This window comes from Aptenodytes patagonicus, chromosome 1 (assembly GCF_965638725.1).
Source record: "Aptenodytes patagonicus chromosome 1, bAptPat1.pri.cur, whole genome shotgun sequence".
Lineage (NCBI taxonomy): Eukaryota > Metazoa > Chordata > Aves > Sphenisciformes > Spheniscidae > Aptenodytes > Aptenodytes patagonicus.
In genome coordinates, this window is record NC_134949.1 from 212,032,099 (window position 1) to 212,055,980 (window position 23,882).

The 23,882-nt window shown below is 39.8% G+C and overlaps 1 protein-coding gene and 1 long non-coding RNA gene across 3 annotated transcripts in view; one reads left to right on the plus strand and one right to left on the minus strand.

The window, feature by feature from the left end:
* LOC143156162 (uncharacterized) overlaps positions 1–23,882 on the minus strand; it is a 46,397-nt gene that overhangs the window by 8,700 nt on the left and 13,815 nt on the right. The window contains exons 2-3 of one of the 2 annotated variants that reach the window (XR_012994577.1): positions 21,856–21,920; positions 17,981–18,369 (exon numbers count right to left, since the gene is read on the minus strand). This is a non-coding gene — a long non-coding RNA (uncharacterized LOC143156162). Of the gene's footprint in view, positions 1–17,980; positions 18,370–21,855; positions 21,921–23,882 lie in introns of those variants that run through there. The other variant, XR_012994579.1, reaches the window with a different exon arrangement.
* On the plus strand, positions 617–17,535 carry MMP20 (matrix metallopeptidase 20). Its single transcript, XM_076328561.1, is given in 11 exon segments — positions 617–727; positions 1,556–1,613; positions 1,616–1,726; positions 1,729–1,780; positions 3,582–3,760; positions 3,763–3,825; positions 5,643–5,804; positions 8,816–8,980; positions 9,621–9,757; positions 11,878–11,977; positions 17,447–17,535. Coding segments are annotated over 11 exon segments (1,227 nt in total).

A 23,882-nucleotide genomic window follows, 5' to 3' on the forward strand; every position in this document is an offset into this window, starting at 1 on the left:
TACAAGGGCCTGTGCAAGTCACAGGGTACATTATGGCACAACTAATTTCTAATTACCCAACTCGCTATACCAGCGAACACTATGGCTGGCCAAGCTCCAAACGATTCACTGGATTTCATGTCATGCTTGTATTCAGCTGTGCATTTACTGATTTAGATTTGTACACACAAGCAGCAGTTCTCTTTCTGGGACTCAGCCATTAGCGATGTTCAGAATATGCTTTCACCCTCAGCACACCTCTACTCCATTAAGATGACAAATACCAGCTCTGTCCCAGTCCTCACTGAGCAACGAGATCCCACATGCTTGTGCTGTTTTCAGTCTTTCCACTACAAACCTGGAAGGAGAGATGAGGTTTGTAACCTGTCATACTTTGAAGCTACTTCAGTAAAATATGAGGAGAAGAGCCCTTCAGTGCAAAGAGCCTCATGCCACCAACCTCCTTTTCAAAGATCATAAATGCACAAGTTCTCTGAGTAGTAGAAGCCTCAGCTACAGAGATGCACAGCAGATTCATCTAACTTAAATCTGGGTCAACTAATTCAATTGCCTAAGTGCAAGCATTTAGTGCCACTGATTACAGGGTATCCAAGATTTCTGCACATACCTGACAGACATGATGCAGGGCCTAAAGTCTCGAGAAGACCCACAACTTTCCAGAACTCCAGCTGGCAGCCAAGCAGGATACCCTAAGAAACTTCAAATAGCACTAGATGCCTACATGTTGGCAAATTAATGGGTAATAATTAAAAACAAAAAACAAAAAACTTCCAGGATTATGCAAGCATAGGCTTCCTTTGCAGATGATTGAAAGAGATAGGTTCTTCCAGATGATGATTAATCTGATCATCCTAGATGGAGATGCTTTTCACAGGATGCCTGTCTTAGGATAAGAAGAATCATTCTTGGGGGTACCTTGCCTCAGCCTTTAGATCAGACAGACATCTAAAGAAAGACATCTACAGGACTATTCATTGTCAAGGATGTGCAAGTGTTGTGGTCCAGCTATTCTCAAATATGTCACATGCTTTTTCCATGTAACCTCTTTGCTATCTCCTTGCCTTTTTCTTAAACAATTCTACGGATACACATCAATTCCCTTCTATCTCTGCAAATCTGTGTATTTGAAATAGAAAAGCTGAGCAGTAATCATCTACAAAACAGTAATCACTCTACAGATTAGAATAAAGTTATTGTTTAGACTTTGCCAAATTTCTATTTGCCTTAGAGAAAGCTCATGCAAATAAACTAAGCTTGTCAATACCTGAATGTTTGATATCATAGAAAGCTCCAAAATTGCAATTTCCTTTCATTCTGAATTGAACCTCAATTCAGCATAAGACCTAATTTCAGTATAAATAAACTATACTCTTTTTATGCTAATAACTGCCCAGTTTTCATTGCCAGACTTTTCTACTAACCATATGTTCAGCTACTTTATTTTTTTTAATCAGCATTTCATACAATACAAATTGTGGAAAATACTCCGTTTACATCAATCAGAATATTGACATGTCAATGAGCAATATTTGCTTGGATTTTTCTGGATTTTTAGGAGTACCTTGACAAGTATTATACATAAAAGGGAAGGCATCAGGCTGTGGAAATGGCAGCAGCTGCATGACAAGGAATCTTAGAGACATGCAGGCATTCCTAGGTGTTCAGGTGACCATGAATGTGGACTACAGCACTATGGGCATGACTCAGAGACCATGGTGTGGTGTTCTTGAATAGCAAACTACCAGCTCTTTCCAGGAGAGCCCAAATGGGAAAAGAATACATGAAAGCACAGGTGATGAGTTGTGGGTTTTCTGGCTTTGGAAATGAGTAGGCATCACTTGGGTGATTTAAAAGGACCATTAATTTTTTTTAGTTTTTATCAGTGTTGTCTCCTATTTGTGATTCAAATCTTTTATCTCCATTATAAATTCAGCGAGGACTTTGTAATGAGTCTCTATGATTTTGCCAGAAATTACTAGTATTTAGAATTAAGGGAAGACTGTATTATAAAAGGGCAAAATGCAAGTTCAAATGCACAATTCTTCATCTTTTTTAGTGAGAAGCACACATTTGTTACTGCCCCACTAAGTGCATTGCATTACATTAAGAAGACTACAAAGTTAAAAACATAGGTTTGCTATCACAAAACCAAATGATCTCATGATATGTTAATGGCTAAAATTTTTCCAGTCTTCTCTGGCTTTATTTTTTATCTCGTTACTATACACAACGTTGCCACTAGATGTCAGATTATTAAAGGGCCCCACTAGTCCCCACTGGTTAACAGATGAATTAGAAGAAAGCATTGCACAAGGTAAGGGGAATGGCTGGAATAAAAGGTAACTTTATTGATCTTTAGTTTTTGGCAGTATTAAACTACCGGTCTTCTGGGAAGAATCACACTGTTGTGACACACAAGAATACAGGAAATGTCCTGATGCCACCTACTTCCTCTGGGCTTTTACACTGTTTTTAAAGCATCTTTCAAAATGGACCCTGATTCATTACAGGAACTCTTCAGCATTACCACAATGCTAACACTAAATAACGATAGAAAATTAAGACACAGAGCTTACCCAATGCAAATTAAAATCATATAAAGAAAAAACAAGTTATCAGGTCTAATTCCTTCAGTCAGTATAGACTTACCTATATTTACAATTCAGCTGGCTCAATGGCCTTGCCCTTCAACCCCGTGCTTACAGCTAGATTACACTAACTATGGGGCTTGGTGATGAAATGTCATGCTATGTTTACATCCAACGAAGTTGGCAAACTGGACACTGTAAAGAAAAGGACACTTGGTACATCCTCTATGTTATGTCATGGAGTTGATGAATACTCTCCATAGCAGGTTAAGGGACTTTTTGCAAAGATCAGAGCTAGGAAGACAGCCCTGGACCACATCCTGGTACCCAACAGAAGGACCAGCCTTGGACCGTCAATCCTGCTCCTCTGTCATCATGGTCACAACCTCCCAGGACAAGAGCTAGAAAAGGGAGGGATGGAGAAAAGGCAATGTTCTGTGTAGAAGTACAGGACAAAAAAGCTTCCCACTTTCATCAGCATACAGGACAAGCTCTGTATTCTGTGATTACACCAGTTTAATCTGGTTGCTCTATCCATGTTTATAGGGAAAAAAAAAAGTGCTTCAGAGAACTTAATTCTCTTCTATACCTTGTGTAAAGTGGAATAATGCAAACAAATTTTGGTCACAGTGAATGATACTAAAACCAAAGATGATGTCAGACTTATCCCTTCCTAACTATAGAGGGAAAGTCATGGGACAGAATGCACAAAACATTGAAATCATGAGTTAATTACTTGGGGTGAGAAAGGGACTTCAAATTGCATCAGAACCATGCTGTAACACTATTTCATGGCACTGCACAGCCTTATCCCTTCAGCTGAATGCTCTAAGTGGGCACGAATCATTGCATTTGTACTACTGGATTTTCTAAATCTGATCCTAAATTTCCTTCCCAAAAGCATCCAAATGATTCCTTTTCACCAGAGTCTTTCTGTAGCTGTTCATGGTCACAGCTGTAAAAAGACACCTTCTCTCATTATCTGCTTCCTAGGTTGATGCTAGGTTATTTTTCCTTCCAGAAAGAGGTGCCTCAGTATTCATTAAGGATAAGGTTTCTGAAACCCTATGTGGTGGGGGTTTCTTTCTCTTTCTTCTGCTATTATTTGCTACATCATCGTGACTCTTATCCCTTTGATGGCCCACATGGGACCCTGGCACATGCTTTTGCCCCAGTGAAGGATTGGGAAGGGACAATCATTTTGACAGCACAGAGACGTGGACCATGGGAACAAATGGTACATGGAAATACCTTATAAATTTTGCAGATTCAGGGACTTCCTATGAAACAATCCTTGAAATTTACATCCAGAAATCAGTCTATTCCTGAGCTAGCTGGGGAGAAACAACATAACGATGTGGGATGTCAGAAATCCTACATTAGGGGATTAATTTGGGGTCAGTTTAGAAAGTGAATACTACGTGAACAGACTGATAAACCTTAATCCCAAGCAAATTCATTGAAACAAGTATAAAGAAAAGGATCTAATCTTACTCTTTCAAAACTGGACTAACTCAATAAATCCTGAAAGAGTTATTTCTGACCTATCATTGTGTAGTAGGAGGTGGGAGAACAAAATTTGATCCACCATTATCTGTGACAATAATTTAATAAAATAGCACAATCCACAGTTTTTACTGCTGGCCACTGAGGATCAACATATATATATATATATGTATATATAAACTCATTATGTTGCTTATTGTTGTGCTTTGCTAAGGAGCCATTGGATAACAGTTTCCCTGTTGTGTGACAGGAGGCTGTATCACCCTAATATAAGTGATTGTCAGTTTAATGCTAAGCTCATCCTGAAAAGCTTTGCAAGATCAGCACTGGAACATTTATCAGCTTGTATTGTGGAGGAGAAAAATCCTGAAATGTCTGTGGGACATGCTGGATCCTTGTCTTCAGTAGAGTAAATTAAGCAGCATCAGAGAAGTAATAATCTATACTGTTAAATTGCTGAAGAAGCAACCTTCATGTACCTGCCCTGTTTTGAAAGATAATTTTAGATAAAAGGACAGTAGTTCCAGGCCTATTTATTTTATTAGTACAGTGATAGTCAGTGTTTGCTCTTTGTACCTTGATGGCTTGCCACATTCATGTGGATAAGCATGACATGCCTGACCCTGCTTTCTTGTTTATATCATCAGGTTTTGTTCCCATCTGATAGGTTGTCTGTCATCCACCTGGGTCTTACCCAATCCTTTCCCCTTCAGGGTGCTCTGATAGCACATCCACATTTAGTAACCTTTCTTTTGGGAGCTGATAAGGAAAATAAACCTGACTCTTAGTTAGAAGTCAGAGATCCAACCTTAAAACCCTGTAAAAAATTGCAAAAGCCTTTTTTTCTGGATATTCCACTACTTCTTAATAGGTTTTTTGAGAGCACATCCTCTCAATCATCTCAGTCCTGTTTGGATGGGTTTGCTCGATAGTGCCACTGACATCTACTGCCATGGGAGGTCCTGTTCAATGCCTGCTGTTTGTCCAACCATGCTCTATAAAAACCTTCTTTACAAGGCAGACTTAAGACTAATGTCTTCTATTACCGTGTCACCTGGTCTCTAGTCAAAACAACAACCAACTTTAAACATGTCCAAGGCATCTGGCAAGCCACTGTCTGCAGACCTCTCTGCCAAGCCTCAGTCTCTTCAAAGCTCTGGACTATCTTTTTTCTAATCTGCCCCAGAGCTCAGCTTTCATCTGCCTAATTTCAGCATCCGTACAGATTGCCTGATCTATAAGAGCCCAATCCCACATTATTTCTCCACTCCTTCAGTTTACCAGATAGGTCCATCTCCAGCCATAGATCACTGACCCAAGTGAACGTATTCCCAAAGACACAAACATCACCACTTGCACAGATTGCTACTATCTCCTCTGAGTTTCTGTGAATGTTCACCAAATTTGGTCTTCTGAAACATGGGAAAATTTTACCTTTTCCAAAAATCAATGTAAACTCAGAATCCTGACCCCTAACCCTCAGGTGGTGAGAAATACAATCATCTGCCCATGATGGAAATACCTGTGGTGGGTTTTTTTATTATTTAGGAGTTAATTTATTCACTGTTGCTGCCCATGAATTTGGACATGCTCTGGGCCTCAGCCATCCCACTGTTCCATCTGCTTTGATGTATCCTAGTTACACATACTAGTCTCCATTTGGATTTTGTTTGCCAAAGGAAGATGCGAAAGGGATCCAAGCATTGTATGGTACATTCTGTATACCTCTTAAAGAACAATCTACTTAACATGAAATGAAAAGAATTGCAGGCAGTTTCTTCCTCTTTTGATGCTGTTACAGTGCTGGGAAAAGTAATACTTTTCTTCAGAGATGGGTAAGGTTTACACTCCCTCTGTCATCCAATATGTTAGTCCCAACTAAAGAAATGTTTCTAGATGTTTTGCATGGTTTCTTTGTTTTGTACAGTTTCTCAATGTTTTGTATAGTTTCATTTTGGAATAGCTGAAATCTGAGTTTCTTTGTTGGCAATAAGGCTTTTGGAAGAAACCAAAACTGTATATTTTCTTCTTTGTTGTCCAGCTGTGATAAAGAAGATGAACACTTTTTTTCCTCCAAAGAGGTTAAATCATGTCTGCACTGAAGTCAGTCATAAATTCCTTTATATCTGGGGGAAGACTCTGCCTTCAAAAGATTACAATATCTTGACTAAAAAACCACTCTGAGAGATAATTGTATCTGGTCTGTGGGACAGGTGATCATTCCCTGTTAAAAGGAGCCCTTTGAAAGCAAGGACACAGTTTGACTCGGACTTGTTACCTCCTGAGCAGACGCTTCAGCAGCTGGGGAGGGTGAAGATGGATGCACGCCTCTTCTGTGAGAGCATCAATCAAATTATCGCTTAGAAGAGGGCAGCAAATGATTGCTTGGATCCATTTCAGCCCAAGTTTACAGCAGAAATCCCAAACCCTAATTCTTCTGCTGAGCTGGGACAACTTCTCCCTCTTTGCTGGCCTGCCACTTCAGCTACTGCAAAACCAGGGACCAAGGGGACAGAGAACCTCTTCTGCAAAAAAATTTAAAGTTCTTTCAGATAACAATCAGTCAGCATTCTGCTTAAAGCTGTGACGATCACTGTTTCCCTTGGGCTTTCCGGTCTTAAAACAGTCAGCATGTTTGTACCATTTTGGAGCAACAGTCCGTTGAAATCCCATGTACTGCAGTCACACTTCACCACGGCCTACCATGAGATGGTAGGGAGTCATGCAGGATTTCATTGGACTTGTGCCTTAATAGCACTTTGCCAAAAATAATGATTGTCAGCAAAATACTTTGGAAAACAAAGAAAACTTCCTAAAATAAAATGTAATTTATGTGATTTTCTTTTTTCATCAGGAAGTGAAAAATGCCCCAGATTTCATAAATTGGTTGCCATATCCTTTGTGGCTTGTGAGTCATCTCCTAGATCTGTGGCAGGAAGAATTTATTTTAAAAAAGTTTTTTATTGCCACTCAGTCTTTCATTCTGAGGCTCTTAGAGAAGATACTGCCTGCAAAAACACCTGGCAGACCAGAGGTAACATGATTGTAGCTGGACTAATGCATTAATCAGTGCTGGGGACTGATCTCCAGCTGTAGATCTAACCAGTATGACCAGATCAAAGAGAAATCATAAGACTGATATGATGAGGCTACTAGACTGAAGTGTATAAGATGGCATTTCAGATGGAGCCTAAAGCCTAAGGCTACATCTGTAGCAGGAAATAAAATACAATTGGTACCATTCTCTGACATGGAGGCCAACAGGCATGAAACAGCTCATGCCCATGTTATTTAACTCTCTTAATCTCTGAGATAGGTTGGCTACGTCCAAACTGGTTATTGGGAATCGTCCCTGACCCATGACATATCCTGAATAGTGCCTGGGAACCATTCAGTGGGTTGGTCCAAAATGAAACCACCCAAGAGCCACTCCAGCAATTTAGCAGTACAGAGGATTGAGATCTAGTGCTTGGGAATGTTTTTTGGTACCATAAAATTTACTAATACCAACCGTAGCCTGAGCATCCATCCGTTGCTCTTAAACTCCATCGAACACCAGGCTCACAGATGCCAGTGCAGCAGCTTCCAGTGAGGCCCACAAGGCAAAATGCTTTCTGCTCTTCTCACCTAGTCTCCTTCCTTTTAATTTTATGCCCATTTAGATAGTTCCCATTTAATTTTATGCCTGGCAGTCTGACAAGAGACTTTAGATTACTTTGACAAGAATTAGAATTAGAGTTGCAGCTGCTGCAACCATTTCACAAGAGGCAACATAACAGTGGCTTACAGGCAGCCACAACAGCACAATAAAAAAGGGAAGAAGTTATAAAGCAGGATATCCTTTGGACACTGCTACTGCTCATTCAAAACAGATGTGAAACACATTGTTCTAGTGGTAGGATGAACAGACACAAGATTACCTTGGAGAGCTGTCCCAGTAAAATTGCACAGAATCTTCTTAGACAGACCCACAAAAAAGCACATGCATATATATATATGTATGTGTATATTTATATAACTTTGAGAAGGATCCAGCCAACATACTGCAGAGGTGCTCTGTGTGTGTGGTAGCTGCACATGGGCAAGCTGCGCTCAGCAAATCTGTAGCCCTTTGACTCTCTTCTGTTCCTCCTCCCACCCCACACAGCCTTCATCAAGGTAGCTATGGGTTTACTATGACCAAGGCAGCAGTCCTTGTTGCAGTAAATTCAGTGCAGATTTTCTATGGCCTCTTCTTGATAGATTCTCTATAGAGTAAATCTGTTTTCTGCCTGCCAGATGAAAGTCATGCAAAATCAATCTTTTATGTATGTTCCACTTGCATCATGTGTTCAGATGTAAGCATGGAGGAGGATGCTTTCTCAACCAGAACTTTGTGCTGCTCCAGGCTATCTGTCATGAAGAGTCTTGGGCTAGACCATCCTAGCAGCAGATGGTGAAGAATAGGCAGGACATCAGTGGGTGACATCCCTTTCACTTAGCCATAGATATCTATTATACAGGTGATTACATGAAAGTTAATCCTTAGTGTCAGTGCAGAGAAACAAGCACTTTTGGGGGGTGAGCTGTTTCATTCTAAACCAGACAGCTAAACTCAGGAGACGTTAATCCGTACTTGACATCAAAACCTACTTCTGACAGTATGACAAAGACTCATGCGTGATCTACATTAGTGTTCTCCTTGTTGCTAGGTACAACTTTTTTAATCTCTTTATTTGAAGGGAACACAAAGTTGAAGCTGGCAAGGAAGTCACTGCATGTGCCATTCATCAAAGCACAGCCATCTACAATACTGCAAGGCTCATTGACCATTCCTTCCTTTCCTCAGCTCATGTTAAATGTTGTTGCTGCTTATGAAGAGAGGGGTTTGGTTTATTTTTTCAAAGGTCAATTATTTCAGGGGAGGGAGAAGGAAAAAAGAAAAAGGAAAAAAAAAGAGTAAATTTGTTTAGCAAAGAAAAAGCTCTTAAGCCTACTGGTCTCTTGGAAGATGAACACAACTGTCCATAACTTAGATCATTAGTTTGGCTGACTAGAGTACAGATCCAACACTGAGAGTGGGAATCTCTAAAGCTAACAGTCAATTCAATGTCTTTTTGTGTGGATCAGTCTGCTGGAGAAAGATGTAACAGTTAAGGTTATCTTTAGCAATCACAACAGGGAATTAAACCAAATTCAAGAATTTCCCAACTCATTAAATGAGATGTTTTAGCATTTGAACTATTTTCTATTAATTTCCATAGAAAAGTGAAACATCTTTAATCAAATCCGAGGCCTTTTAGGGCTTTAGATATCATCAGTCAGATCCTAAAGCTATAATAGGAAAACCAGTGCTCAACCTGGTCTGCACTGGTGGCACAAAATCCCGTGGAAATACATCACTAGTTGCATCATGTAGTAGTTTTATTTTCTTTTATGCATCGTAGCAGTGGCATCTTTTTCCTTCAAATTCAGATTTAAGAACTGTATCTGCAACTGCACTGCTAGGAAACCGACAATTTTTGTATAACACCTTTCCTTTTTAAAGCCCTCATTACTGGGTAACTCAAGGATTTCAGATGCAGAGCCCCCCTTACACCATCTCTGACTTAGGGTTTTCCAAAAAAATGCAGCACACTGTTGCAGTGGACTACCTAAAGGCTGAAAAGGAGATGCTCTTCTTTGTGGGAGATGAATATTACACACGCAGTCATTACTGTCTAACTCTTTTGGACTGTACTTCTGGAAAACAAAGATTTTATTTTTCACTAAGGAAATGCAGACAAACTAAAAGCGTTAGAAGGGTGGGATACGTCTGACAAAATGTAGACGTCTACAATGTATATGTCTGTATTTGAGTATTTCAAGCAAGACTCCCATTAAACTCAGTCTGGACCTGTGATTTACTCCAATCTCTGAATTGTAATTTAGAGGGTGCCTCCACTGAACAGAGCTAAAGCCAGAGATTGCTCTGCCATCTCTCCAGCCTCCCCAAGGCTGACAATTTCATATGCGGAGTGAGATACACTCTCATGCCATGGTTAAACACAAAGCACAGGCATGGTTTATCAAATCTTGGCTCCTCCGGTTTCAGAGGTATCAATGTTTAGAAGATCCACAAAATACTTATCCCATATTCTTCCAAAGAGTACAAGGCACAAAATAGTCCTGAAATAAACTGTTCAGCTAAAGATCTTCTGTAAATACCAAACCACACCAGAAGAAGAGAGCAAGAGAGGTCACAGAGATATCCTGTCTTAGGCCCTTAATCAGCAGAGAATGTGTTAGATACATGTAGTAGATCCCTTCTTACCATGAGCACCTTTTCCACCCTCACTACTGCTCTTTCTCTCTCCAGGAAGGTGCTGGGGAGAAATAGGCAGAGCCCAGAAGCCAGTCTAATCAAACCTGCATTTAAAATAGAATCAATCATCCTTCAAATTTTGTAGCTCCATCTAAGTAGAAGTCCAATTTGAAATACAATAGTTAAGGAAATAAAGAATAAAAATATCTTAAAATTGGTAAAATGATAAGACAGTCAGTGAAAAAACAACTACATATTTTCACATCTTTACCTTCCTAAACAATTTCAATTTTTTATCTCCCTTATCTAACATATTGCTTTTTTTCTGACCTGTCTGAATAATTTTAATTTGCTTTCTTTGCTTTTACTAATGAAATGGGAAAAACAAATGGTAACTGAAAATTGAAGAAAGAGGCAGTTACTAAAAAAAAAAAAATAAATCCATGGCTTTTCCAAGAAAAATTTTCTGGAAAATTGTGACCCACCTATCTTAAAATCAGCTCACACTTTCTAAGCAAATGAAATAAGGATGCAGAGTGAAAGCAATATTATTACAGCTGTCCAAACCACTGAGCAAACACATTGATTCATTCTGAAGAAACCACATTCAGAAAAGCTATAAAATCTTCATAGGAGGTATTAAATTCATTTGACTTGATGAATACAGAGCATGTGTATTTTCTGGCATAGGCATGGGTAATAAAATAAATACGGATGGAACTAAACCACTACTGTAGTCAGTACCTTCCATAGTTGCTATGGAGAGCATCCGACTTTCCTTGAAGACTAACATTAAAAGTAGCATCAAAGCTTTTAATGTGATTTTCCATTTTATTGACTTAACAGTAGGATACTAATCTTAGAGAAAACCAACCATGAGTTGTTTTTTATGAGCCTTTTCTACCAGTCCTAGAAAATTTACATTATCCTAAACCTAATGATGTTTCTTGCAGTTTCTATAGCTTTCTTTTCAGATCAAGCAGTTTCCTATGGCTCCCTATAGGTTTTCTACTTATCACATTTAACCAAAATCTTCAGACATTTCTTTTTCTGGCCTATGTAGTCCATACTTTTTAAGGTATGAGAATGTCTAACTGCATCCATGCAGACTATATTATGTAAACTGCACAATCCAAGTGAAATTGCCTGACACCAATTGCATAGGTGAGGAGTAAATGTTAGTTAGCCATAGCAGGGCTACTGGGAGTAAGCAAGTGTAAGGGTTGCATGCTTTCCTGAGGGAGAGACAGCAGAAAGAGGCAGGAAGGGGTTGTTTATTATCTTATTGCTCCTCATACACCACCGATAAGCTGAAAAGAGCTGCCTCTGCCCACTTTCTGATATCGCATATTCAAAGTCCTCTATCAAACACACTATTTAGATCTCATTTATTGATTGCAGTGAAGAAGTCTTGCCATTCCAAATACATTTTCAAAAGTATAAAAAAACCAGCATTAATGCTGGTCCATTTATAATATTTGTGTCTTATTCCAAAGCTAGGATGAAAAGAAAAGAAAGATGGGAAAAGACTATTCAAAAAGTATTCATAAAGAGTTCAGAGGAATCAGTAGCAAAGTAGATGCAGCACTGGAAGTGAATGGTGCGTATTTAACTACACAGTGAATAGGCCTGATCCTGCCAGTCTATCCTTTGTGGAAGTAAGGAAGTTAATATAAGCACAATGTCTGTTTCCAAAAATAACATTTTTATGGATTTATTTCTGTGATGAAACTGAATGAGATTTCCTGTCCAGCTGCTTTAACAAGGACTCTGGAATGTATCAGCTCCACACCCAAGCCATGAAATCATCACATGATTTCAAATCCCAAGATACAATTCTGCATTTAGTTTAGCATTTTCCTCCATGTTAGTTTTAAATTCTCTCCAGTTTTCTGCTGAAAAAGCCACAGCACACAAAAACTATGAGGTTTCCATTAGGAAAAAGTTGTCTACATATTTATTGTACAAGTAAAAAATTACCATTTTGAGTCTTGAAAAATGACTTGAAAATCTCATACAATTATAACTCCAACAGTTTCCCGAATACTAGACTTTATAGGAATACCATACTGCTGTGACAAGCAAGACTGGGAAATTCCTGAAGTTTGTTGAAGATAATTTCTTGTCACAAGTACTCAATGAGCCAACTTGGAAAGATACTCTCCTAGACTTGTTATTGGTGAATAGAGAAAGACTCATGGGAGATGTAATGGTAGGTGGCTCTCTCGCCATAGTGATCACAAAATGATTGTGTTTAAAATTTTCGGTGTAATGAGAAAAAAGGTCAGCAGCGTTGCTATCTCGACTTTCAAGAGAACAAACTTTAAGCTGCTTAGGGAGCTACTTAGCAGTGTCCCCTGGGAATCTGCTTTTGGGGGCTTAGGAGTCCACGAGTGCTGGTCAGTTTTTAAGAACGACCTGTTAAAAGCACAGGAACAGGCAATTCCATTGTGTCATAAGTCAAGTAAGCAGGGCAGCAGACCAGCTTGGCTGAACAGGGAGCTCCTCATGGAGCTCAAGAGGAAGAAGAAATTGTATGATCTCTGGAAGCAAAGTCAGGCTTCACAGGAAGATCACAGAGCCGTGGTTCACATATGCAGGGGGAAGACATGAAAAGCCAAAGCTCAACTAAAGTTGAAACTGGGTAGTGTTGTGCCAGACAACAAGAAAGGTTTTTTAAAGTATGTCAATAGCAAGAGGAGGTCCAAGGAAAACAACAAAGCTGGTGAAAGGGCTGGAAGGTATGTTCTGTGAGGCGTGGCTAAGGACACTGGGTTTGTCCAGTTTGGAGAAAAGGAGGCTGAGGGGTGACCTCATTGCTCTCTACAGCTTCCTGAGGAGGGGAAGTGGAGAGGGAGGTGCTGATCTCTTCTCCCTGGGATCCAGTGACAGGATGCAGGGGAATGGTTCAAAGCTGCGCCAGGGGAGGTTCAGACTTGATATTAGGAAGCATTTCTTTACCGAGAGGGTGGTCAAACACTGGAACAGGCTTCCTAGAGAGGTGGTCGATGCCTCAAGCCTGTCAGTGTTTAAGAGACTTTTGGACAATATCCTTAATAACATGCTGTCGTGGTTTAACCTCAGTCAGCAACCGAGTACCACACAGCCACTCGCTCACTCGCCCCCCCCCCCCCCCCGCTGGGATGGGGGAGAGAATTGGAAGAGTAGAAGTGAGAAAAACTCGTGGGTTGAGATAAAAACAGTTTAATAATTGAAATAAAATAATAATAACAATAATAATAATATTATAATAATAATAATATACAAAGCAAGTGATGCACAGTGCAATTGCTCACCACCAGCCGACCGATGCCCAGCCAGTCCCCGAGCAGCGGCCCCCCCGGCCAGCTTTCCCCCAGTTTATATACTGAGCATGATGTCACATGGTACGGAATGTCCCTTTGGCCGGTTTGGGTCAGCTGTCCTGGCTGTGCCCCCTCCCAGCTTCTTTTGTGCACCTCCAGCCTTCTCAGTCGGTAGAGCATGGGAAGCTGAAAAGTCCTTGACTAGTGTAAGCATTACCTAGCAACAACTAAAACATCGGTGTGTTATCAACATTGTTCTCCTCCTAAATCCAAAACACAGCACTGTACCAGCTACTAGGAAGAAATTAACTCTATCCCTGCTGAAACCAGGACACATGCTCTAACTTTTCAGGCAGTTGGACTAGATGATTGTTGTAGGTCCCTCCCAACTGAACTAAACTATTCTATTCTATTGTATTCTATTCTATTCTATTCTATATTTATTTTGGCATAAGACCTACCATTCCCAGGCCAACTGTATGAGGTTCAACAAGGACAAGTGCCGGGTCCTGCACATCGGCCACAACAACCCCATGCAGCGCTACAGGCTTGGGGAAGAGCGGCTGGAAAGCTGCCTGTCGGAAAAGGACCTGGGGGTGCTGGTTGACAGCCGGCTGAACATGAGCCGGCAGTGTGCCCAGGCAGCCAAGAAGGCCAATGGCATCCTGGCCTGTATCAGAAATAGTGTGGCCAGCAGGAGTAGGGAAGTGATCGTGCCCCTGTACTCGGCCCTGGTGAGGCCGCACCTCGACTACTGTGTTCAGTTTTGGGCCCCTCACTACAAGAAGGACGTTGAGGTGCTGGAGCGTGTCCAGAGAAGGGCAACGAGGCTGGTGAAGGGTCTGGAGAACAAGTCTTATGAGGAGCGGCTGAGGGAACTGGGGTTGTTTAGCCTGGAGAAGAGGAGGCTGAGGGGAGACCTCATCGCTCTCTACAACTCCCTGAAAGGAGGTTGTAGCGAGGTGGGTGTTGGTCTTTTCTCCGAAGTAACAAGCGATAGGACGAGAGGAAATGGCCTCAAGTTGCGGCAGGGGAGGTTTAGATTGGATGTAAGGAAAAATTTCTTTACTGAAAGAGTGGTGAAACCTTGGACCAGGCTGCCCAGGGAAGTGGTTGAGTCCCCATCCCTGGAGGTATTTAAAAGACGTGTAGATGAGGCACTTAGGGACATGGTTTAGTGGGCATGGTGGTGTTGGGTTGACGGTTGGACTCGATGATCTTAGAGGTCTTTTCCAACCTCAATGATTCTATGATTCTATGATTCTATAACGAAGAAGTGAGTGGCCCATATTGAACCCACAAATGTTAATAACAAGTGGAGAAGGTAGTTTGTACTGACATCAGTATTTTAGAATTGATTTGACAATGAATTTGAGTTGGTTGACAATGAATGGACCAATGTGCTACCATTAGTGCATCCTAAATAACCAAGCCTGTGTTACCTTTGGACACTACATGTCAACAGCTCAGGTCTTGCTAAAAACGGAGTTGGGGTAACACAGATTTCAATGCTGGCTAATGGTGTAAGCTGAGTCTCTGAGGCATGCTAGTGGGGTGATAGTCATCATTGCAATGAAGAAAGGAGGTTGTAGCAAGGTAGGTGTCAGTCTCTTCTCCTAAGTAACAGGCGATAGGACAAGAGGAAACGACCTCAAGTTGTGGCAGGGGAGGTTTAGATTGGATATTAGGAAATATTTCTTCACCAAAAGGGTTGTCAAGCACTGGAACAGGCTGCCCATGGAAGTGTCTGAGTCACCATCCCTGGAGGTATTTAAAAGACATGTAGATGTGCCACTTAGGGACATGGTTTAGTGGTGGACTTGGCAGTGTTGATGATCTTAAAGGTCTTTTCCAACCTAAACGATTCTATGATTCTAAAAAGATAAAGAAGTCCCTATAAAATAAACAACCTTTTTTCAGAAAAAAGAATTTAGTTATTAAACAGTTAAGAGCAGAAAGATCTTTTTTCCAAAATACAAATAGCTTGTCTAGAGCATGAGAAAATTGAAAAGAGAATTGGTAACAGCAAGGCAAACAGTTTTTCCTGTGGCAGGTAGCAATAGCTAATGACATGCATTCAATGCAAAACACGTTCTGGAGATTTTCAGATGTATCAGTCCACAGCAGATGGTGCTCACTGGGGCTCACATCTACTCTCCAACAGCAGGAACTGCTTCTGGGAGCTCTGTCTAGAGATGATTGTGAAACCCTTCTTAGTGATGCAACAACAAATACATACATGTGGGTTTGCCAGCAGACATTTTCGCCTACAGATAGCAGTAGGGGCATTTCATGAACTCAGACAGGATGTGGCAAGCATGAGGTTTGATCCCAGAAATTCTTCACCAAGATTTTTCTTCATGACAGCAAGCTAAAGATGCATGAGAGTGAATTTGCCTGTTCTGTCTGAAACATATAATTGACATTCAGGCTAAGTTTAGATAAAGCACCTCAGGAACAGCCTAGATTTGCAGCAGCATGAAGCTCAGCATGTACTATCGGAACAGGGTAAATCCTTAGCTACAGCAAGCTTCAAGCTACTCGCTTACACTCTAAATGGCACCCAAGCAATTCAGTTTAAAGCTGACTTGGCTGTCTTTAAACTACACTGCTTTCAAAGTAGACTATAGAGCTATCTTAAATCAGGTTAGAAACTGGTTTGATCACTAAGGTTAAGTTCATCCTGTCTAACTTTAGAAATTCATTTGCCATATGAGAGGCCTGAGGGTATTCAAAACACCCGTATGGGGCTGGCAGGTATGAGACAAGACATATGGTAAGGTCATGCCCTCTGGACAGGCACCTGAAGGCCAGGTAATTTATTCTAGGGCCTTTCAAATAGCACTTGATGCTTACGTTTAGACAGCTGCATCAAGCACTAGCTGTTCAGAAGTCAAACACCTGGGGCAAGATCCAGTTGCCTACATCTACATGCATAGTGCTGACTACTTAATGGCAAAGACTCAGGTACCCAAGACATCCACACAGAACAGGGAGACATGGCACAAAACAAATGGGGGCCCATGTCTTTCTAGAGAAGCACCTGGAAGCCATGTGGGATGCTGCATGTCAGATTTCCTTACGTACTTATATATGGGCAATTGAACCTCACCCCCAAGTTGGCTTTGATTCAAGGTTCAGATACTTGATTTGGTATCTAAACCTAATATAGCTGTCTGCATGTAAATTATTCAATGGAGATCTAATTACTACACTGGAAGAGCCTAGAGAACTGATCAAATGTAAGTGTCTATTCTTGTTTATCTGCCATCTGATATCATGGGTCTCAATTCTGCCTAAGCTCCAAAACCAGGACTTTCCCACTCATGAAACCTTTCACTTGGCAGATAAGGCTTACCTCTAGAATTCAACATCTAATTCTAATTGGGCTGCTATCGCAAATTTGAGAATACTATACTAGATGCTGCTGTAACAAAACAAACAAATGTGTGGGTGTGAACTTGTGCTTGAACTTGACTCCCCAAACTTTGCAGCCCCAGACCTAAAACTTATCACTAGTAATGTAGCATTATATGCTAATTCTGTATTTTTAAAACTCTATGAGGCCTGTTACAGCTCTATAATGTAAAAAGCTGCTAGAAAACAAGCCTGGAAATATGGACTTGTATTAAGTCACTCAGATTTTATGATCACTATGTAACATGCATATGTAGCTTCGAACTATTACAACACAGCCCTCAGAATGAGCTATTTCCTGTAATGAACACTTCCTTTTTCCTTTTTTCCTTTTTCTCATTGTTAAGGATTTATTTACTTCTTTTCTGGTCCAAAAGCCTATAAATATGACAGAGAGAAGGAAAATGTGATTAATACTGTGAAAACCAGTTCCTAGACTGGTTGCTATAACAGTCCTCAGCAGATCATCAGATGGAAGTAGAAGAAAGTGAAAATTGGACCATGAGGACCAGAAAAAAGATTACTCCTTTTCTAAGCTTTTGCTTTTATGTAAACACAGAGCACGAGGAATGCTACAACTCAGCCTAGCAATATAAAACTATTCCAATAAATACATCAGTGTTGGCATTTTGAAGAACTTCAGTCTCACCTCAGAAACTCCTGGACGGAGAATATTGTTACTTTTCTCCTACCTAGAATCAATGAAATTCTAATGAAATTCAATGAGAAATCCTTTCTGACCACTTCCTGAAGACCTGCATTTCTAAGGAACAAGGTGGCATAATGGGAAACCATTGCAGAAGCTGTGACTAACCAGACCGTTTTTCATATCTAGCTCTTTGAGCAAAAAAGTGCAAGCAAGATTTGTCAAACATGCTGATAAAAGGGAACAGCTATTTATTGCTGTTACTGAATTTAGCAGACATTATTGAGCAATCCTGAAAATCAGTATAAACACACAAGGAAACAGTTGTCAAGAATTTAAGAGGCTTGTTCAAAGCCATAAAACTATCAGAAAACACAGTAACTCTTTACAACAGTGTCCATAAAAGACTGTCTAAGATGAAGGCAGATTACTTTTCCCAAGATAGAAATGCAGGTGCCATTTTAACAGATGAATTCTCCATGTCATCAACATCATAGATTGAGAATCTGATTTTTTCAGTAATACACCTCCTAGATGCAAATTTGGAGAAGCCATACCACCATATCTCCACGGGAACAGAATCCACTCATGCAAGGAAAACAGGACATTTAATCAGATTTTGGCCTTGTGGAGAGAGAAAGGAGAGAAATAATTACTCTGTGGAGGAAATGAAACTACTTCTGGGATCATATGCACTAAGCAATTGATTGCTTTGATTTTTGTACATATTCTAGGTTATTGAATAAAAACATTTTAAAACACCAAAATAAATAACTAAATAAATATAAAGAAAATGTGTGTTATAATTACAAACGATCAAAATACAGCTTCCAGGTGACGCTACTATCACAGTAGAAAACACCTTTATTTATGGACTTATAAGTTAACAGTTAGTTCATATCTATAATTCTTATATTTAAATATATTTGCATGGACTTGTAAATATGCCAAGAAACTTGTGAGCTAACTGGATTTTAATAAATCTAGCAAGATGCTGTGCACTGATGTTCCATCAACAATGGTAATTTTCTAATTAAAAATTAAATAGGATATTAGAAGGTATCTATTCTTTGTTATGTAATTTTTCTTGTTGGGATTTTCAGTGTAATTTTGAGAATTTTAGCATAACATAGTACCTCTGAACCATCCAGATCCCATTATTTTCCAATTATTTTCATGCCAGAATTTTTGAATGAAAGAGAAGATTGCAAAAGATTCAGACTTGCACAATGGGAGTACATCTTTCCCTAATATTTTGGTTTATGACTATGCACAAAGAAGGGTATTTTTTTTTAATATCCATGATTTATGAAATTAACAAGCTTATTTCATGTCATCAGTGAAAACCTTTTGAAGTATTTGCTAAGCTGTCTACAAATATATGTGTTTTCCAGTTTCAAGGTGAAAAAGGGTCCCATCTACTACCACTAAATAATTTCAGCAAGATATTATTTTTTTGTTTATTGAAAAAAATATCTGCATTGTTCTTAACTTTCTCTTTGGAGAGACGTATTGTGTCTGCTTTTCAACTTGTCCTCATTTCTGTACAGTTAAAAAAGAAACTGTGACAGTCTACTTCAGTGACATTTTTTTCTTACTGAAGGCTGATGCACAGATAGGTTATAATGAGATAGTTCTTTACATTTTTTCTCTATGGGTTGTGACAGAGTGGCAGCTGGTAACAGTGGGGTGAAGAGATCTGAAGGGAAATGCAGGCCTTATTGAAATCAGTGATTTTTATCACTGGCCTCAAGAGGTCAGGGGTTTCACGCTGAGACTCAAGACTTTTGGAAGCCAGGATCCCAAAGCCTTATTCCCACATATAGTAATTTGAAGTGTGTTGTACCATGCTTATGTAACCAAAATACTGCACAATAAATCCATTATGTATGTATTTTCCTTGTTTTGAAGTTTCTCATACCATGTGGATTATAATAATGGCTCTTCTGTTATTCTTGTGTAGTACAAAGTTGTATAACTCAGAGAAAATTAAGAAAGCACTGTGCGGTCTAGCTCAACTTAAGTATCGCAGAAAGGCTCTGCACTGTGCCCAAGTAGGCACTGACACTTGGTATTAGCCCTTCCTTAAATGTTTGTTCTCTCTCTAGAGAGCCCACAGGCAGGTACTGCAGCACAGCACACTCATATCTAGAAAGCAAAGGCACGTTCAGTCACCAAGTTCATGTTACCAGATACCAGTGAACAGAGGAGTTCGGGACAGGCATATTTGTCACTGCTGTCATCTCACATTTTTCTATTGCTGTTGTACCTTATCATAAAATCTGAGAATAAATACTGAAAACAAAGAATTTCTAGTGTAACCTGAGCATACACAGCAAGGAAGAACTTAAAGGATGAGGCCCTCCCATGCACGGAAAGCATGGAGAAAGAATTTTTGGCAAGAAAGATCTCTTCATAGATGTCCTTCAAAACGTCCACTTGGAGTCTACGTTAGCAAGAGTGGCTTTCTGTTGAAACGCCCTGTCCCAAGCCTGGGCACTAATCAAGATGAGAGTGCTCTTGTATGGACACCCTGCCCCTTCACATGGACTCTGGTCCTTGCTAGACTTCTGGGTCTTTGGCTGTACAGCTCAAATCAGAAGTTACTTGCTGGGAGCAGCTGTGAATCCCTGGGGCAAAGCAACATAAATTGCTGAATTCTCAGGTACCTAGTTTGGGTCAACCTCTGAAGAGGCCTACTTCTCTCCAGAAAGAGGCTGGGGAACCTAGACCTTTAGAGGACTGTCTTTTAGATGAATCCCTCCTTCATATTTTGATTTTTATTAATGTTTTGTAGCTTAAAGATGAACTATAGGAACCTTCCATTTCACCTCCCCTTTGCCAACCCTTATTACTGGTACTACTTTCTTTATAGCATCCTGTTTTAATGACACAGCTGGTCCCTTACCTCCTGAAACTGGCCTTATACCTACCTAAACCCCTGGCTTTAGATTGTGCAAAATGAATGCAAAGTGGCTGTAAAATGTTTATCAATTAAACCTATAAAGCCAAGCTGTGAAAGACATTCTGGTTGACCGAGTTCAGAGCTGTCAGGCAAACACATTGCACAGTCCCCTTCATAAATTTACCAAGTCCTGTTTTAAAGCCACTTCAATTATTGCTCTTCTCACTAGAGAGCTGTTACAGAGCTTCATTCCCCTGGTGATTAGAAACCTGCTTGTTATTTCTCTTCTATTTTTTTCCACATAATTTTCTATATCTTATAAATTCAATTGTCTTTGCTCTAGTTTAATCTCTGGGATGTACTTGAAGAAAATAATCATGTCTCCTCTTCATTACAACAATGCAAATCACTGCTGCCATCTAGTGGTGTTTGGACTTTAGTTGTGAAATTAGCAGCTGCTCTCCCATTACACAGGCATACAAAATGGCTCCAGAGAAGAAAGCAAAGAACCCGTTCCATTAAAATTCAGCAGATTTAGCTCAGCTGACACCAGTAAGGATGACAGTAAAGGGAAATAGAAGTCCAGCTTAATATATGACAAACATCTGTGGAATTAGGCCATAGTTATGTTAAAACAATGCAGTTATTAATTACTTCGCAACACATTGTAGATGAATCATCTTTAATTACCAACAAACTTGACCTTATAAAAATACCTGCAAGCTACATTTTTTAATTACAGCAATGTGTATTTTAGCTATCACTGATGTGTATTTAGATATCACTATTATCAGTACCATGTCTTTCTTCAGTCAAAACTTCAACTTTTTTCTCTTTTTCACTTTGTCATCTAAACTTCTAGACTTCTTTGTCTTCGAGGATTCTCTTTGTCTTATTTTCCACAGAATATCAATATATATACTGTATGGCACTTCATTTCTTCAGCTTTAAGAGACTTGAGTGATATTACCCCACAGATATTTCTGCCACACAGTGCAAAAAAAGCTGCTAAAACTTTGGAAAGAAAGGTAATTCAAAGATATTTAAGGGGAGGGCATACTTTTGTCCTCATTCTGTAAACTTACTGAATTTTACATTTGGTTCTTTCTAAGCACATACTGCAGATAACTCAGTGGTGGATTAGTCTGCTGATTCAAGAGCATAGTTAGTACACAGCATAAAGGAAAGCCTGTTTTTATACATACCTTTGTAGCTCATGGAGACTTTTGACAGTCAGGGAGGCAACTGGCTCATGTGTTTGGACCTGCACCTGAAGTAGACATACATTATGATGGGAATGAAAAATGAAGTCTTCTGGTGTGTAATATGAAAACAGGGGAGAAAAAAATGGGGGGGGGGGAAACTCTACTTTGGTGCTTGAACCTGATTAGAACAACCCTTGATCACATTTTGTTCAAAGAAACATCCTGTATCAAAACAAAAATTCCCCAGTCATTGCTTCATATTTCTTCCTGACCGTAGCCATGTTCTACTTCCCTGTGACGCATTCTTACTTCAGCTTTTGAAACTGCTATTTCTCCTCTTCATTAACTGCATTGTCCTTCAAAGATGTTAACTTGAACTTTGTTGCTGCTCATGAGTTTGACTACTCTGACTTCCCCATTCAAAAAACAAGCATATCTGAAGCACCCACATACCAAAAACAGCATTCCTGGGCCACCACATTCCCTTGAGGATGCACATGAATGAATGACAGTGAATTATATGAGCTATGTTTTACAGTTCTGTACTCAGTGCATCAAAGCACGTTTTATGTTACCCAACAGGCCTTGCTGCCAACAGCATCATCAGGTTTAATACGGAAATACAAAGATGAGTTAAGGGGTGGAGGGAACAATAATACAAAGCTTATGTTTGTGAACCCAACGATTTCATTCTGAAAGCAAACATGAAGTTTGAGGAAACCAATAAAGGGTGCCAAACCCAGCAAATCCCTCCTGATACATAACTCTTTATACCTGCACTCAAAAGTAGAGGAGTGTTCTTTCCTAGACTCCAGTTCTGGAAACGCTCATACACAGGGAAAAAAGTTTCCCCAGAGCAGTCTTTCTTTTCCCTGAAAATGTTGTAGTGTGCAAAGCTAAGTAAGCATGAAGGAATGTGAAGAACACGGATCTTCTTTTAAAAAAGCTGTCTTGATTCTTCCTTTGTTTATGGTGCTGTAAATTTCATGCAGCCCCACTGGAGTTGAAATAAAACAGGTGGAAGTGACCAGAATACTAAAACCCACCACAGGAAAGAAAATAATGTTCAGTGGACACAAATATCAAATTCAACAGATGCAGTTGCTTCTCAAGATCCTCACCACCATAGATCCTCTGCACAGCACCTCAGGCTGCAAAAATAACACATTTTATTTAACATTAGCATGAGAGATATTCTCTACCCTTCCTGGCTGCTGTGCAAAGTCAACAGCAAATGTGTAATCAAGAAATCTTCTTCTCCTTTCTTAACAGATCTCATAAGGAATCAAATCCATCTTGGGTCGAAAACCTGGCCCCATTGAAAATCTCCAGTAAAGCTGCCACTGACTTTAAGAAACATATGATAATACCTTACTAGATGAGATTCAAGGTCTCTATGACAGCCAGAGGCAGATGCTTGGAAAGTACAAGGCAAAGCATGTAGACAATAGCTTTTGCCCTGGCAACTACCTTTAGTGTTTGGACAAATATGTTCATTATTTCATTCATTTTATATCACCTAGGAATGACCAATCCAAGTCCTCAGGTGAAACCAATCTAACATTTGATCTTAATAGTAATTTGGGAGAAAAGTGTTGTATCCTTCACAAATGGGTACAGTAAATATTGTACCATATTCATTCTGAGAAACAGAGAGAATTCCAGCAGAAACAGGACTTTCTGATTCATTCTTATCAGCAGTGAGGAAGAAAAGGTAATATCTACCTGAGCATGCTTTATGGGAGAAGTGATTTTCTTCTCCTGCCTTGGACTTTCCCCTGAACCCAGAATCCTACAGCCAGGAGAAGGCTACAGGATGCCTCCTTAATGCTAAGTAATGTGAGTTTGTATCTGATGAAGGTTTTTAAGAATGAAAGCAAACTAACCTATGTTTCACTGATCTTTATACAGTTTGCTCTATGACTTTCAGCAGCCACTGAAGGTTTTCCAATTCATCTGTTTTTAAAACAGACAAAACAAAAAGGATGTGGTTTTGTTTCTTCTTATCTGAGACTTTAAATAAACGG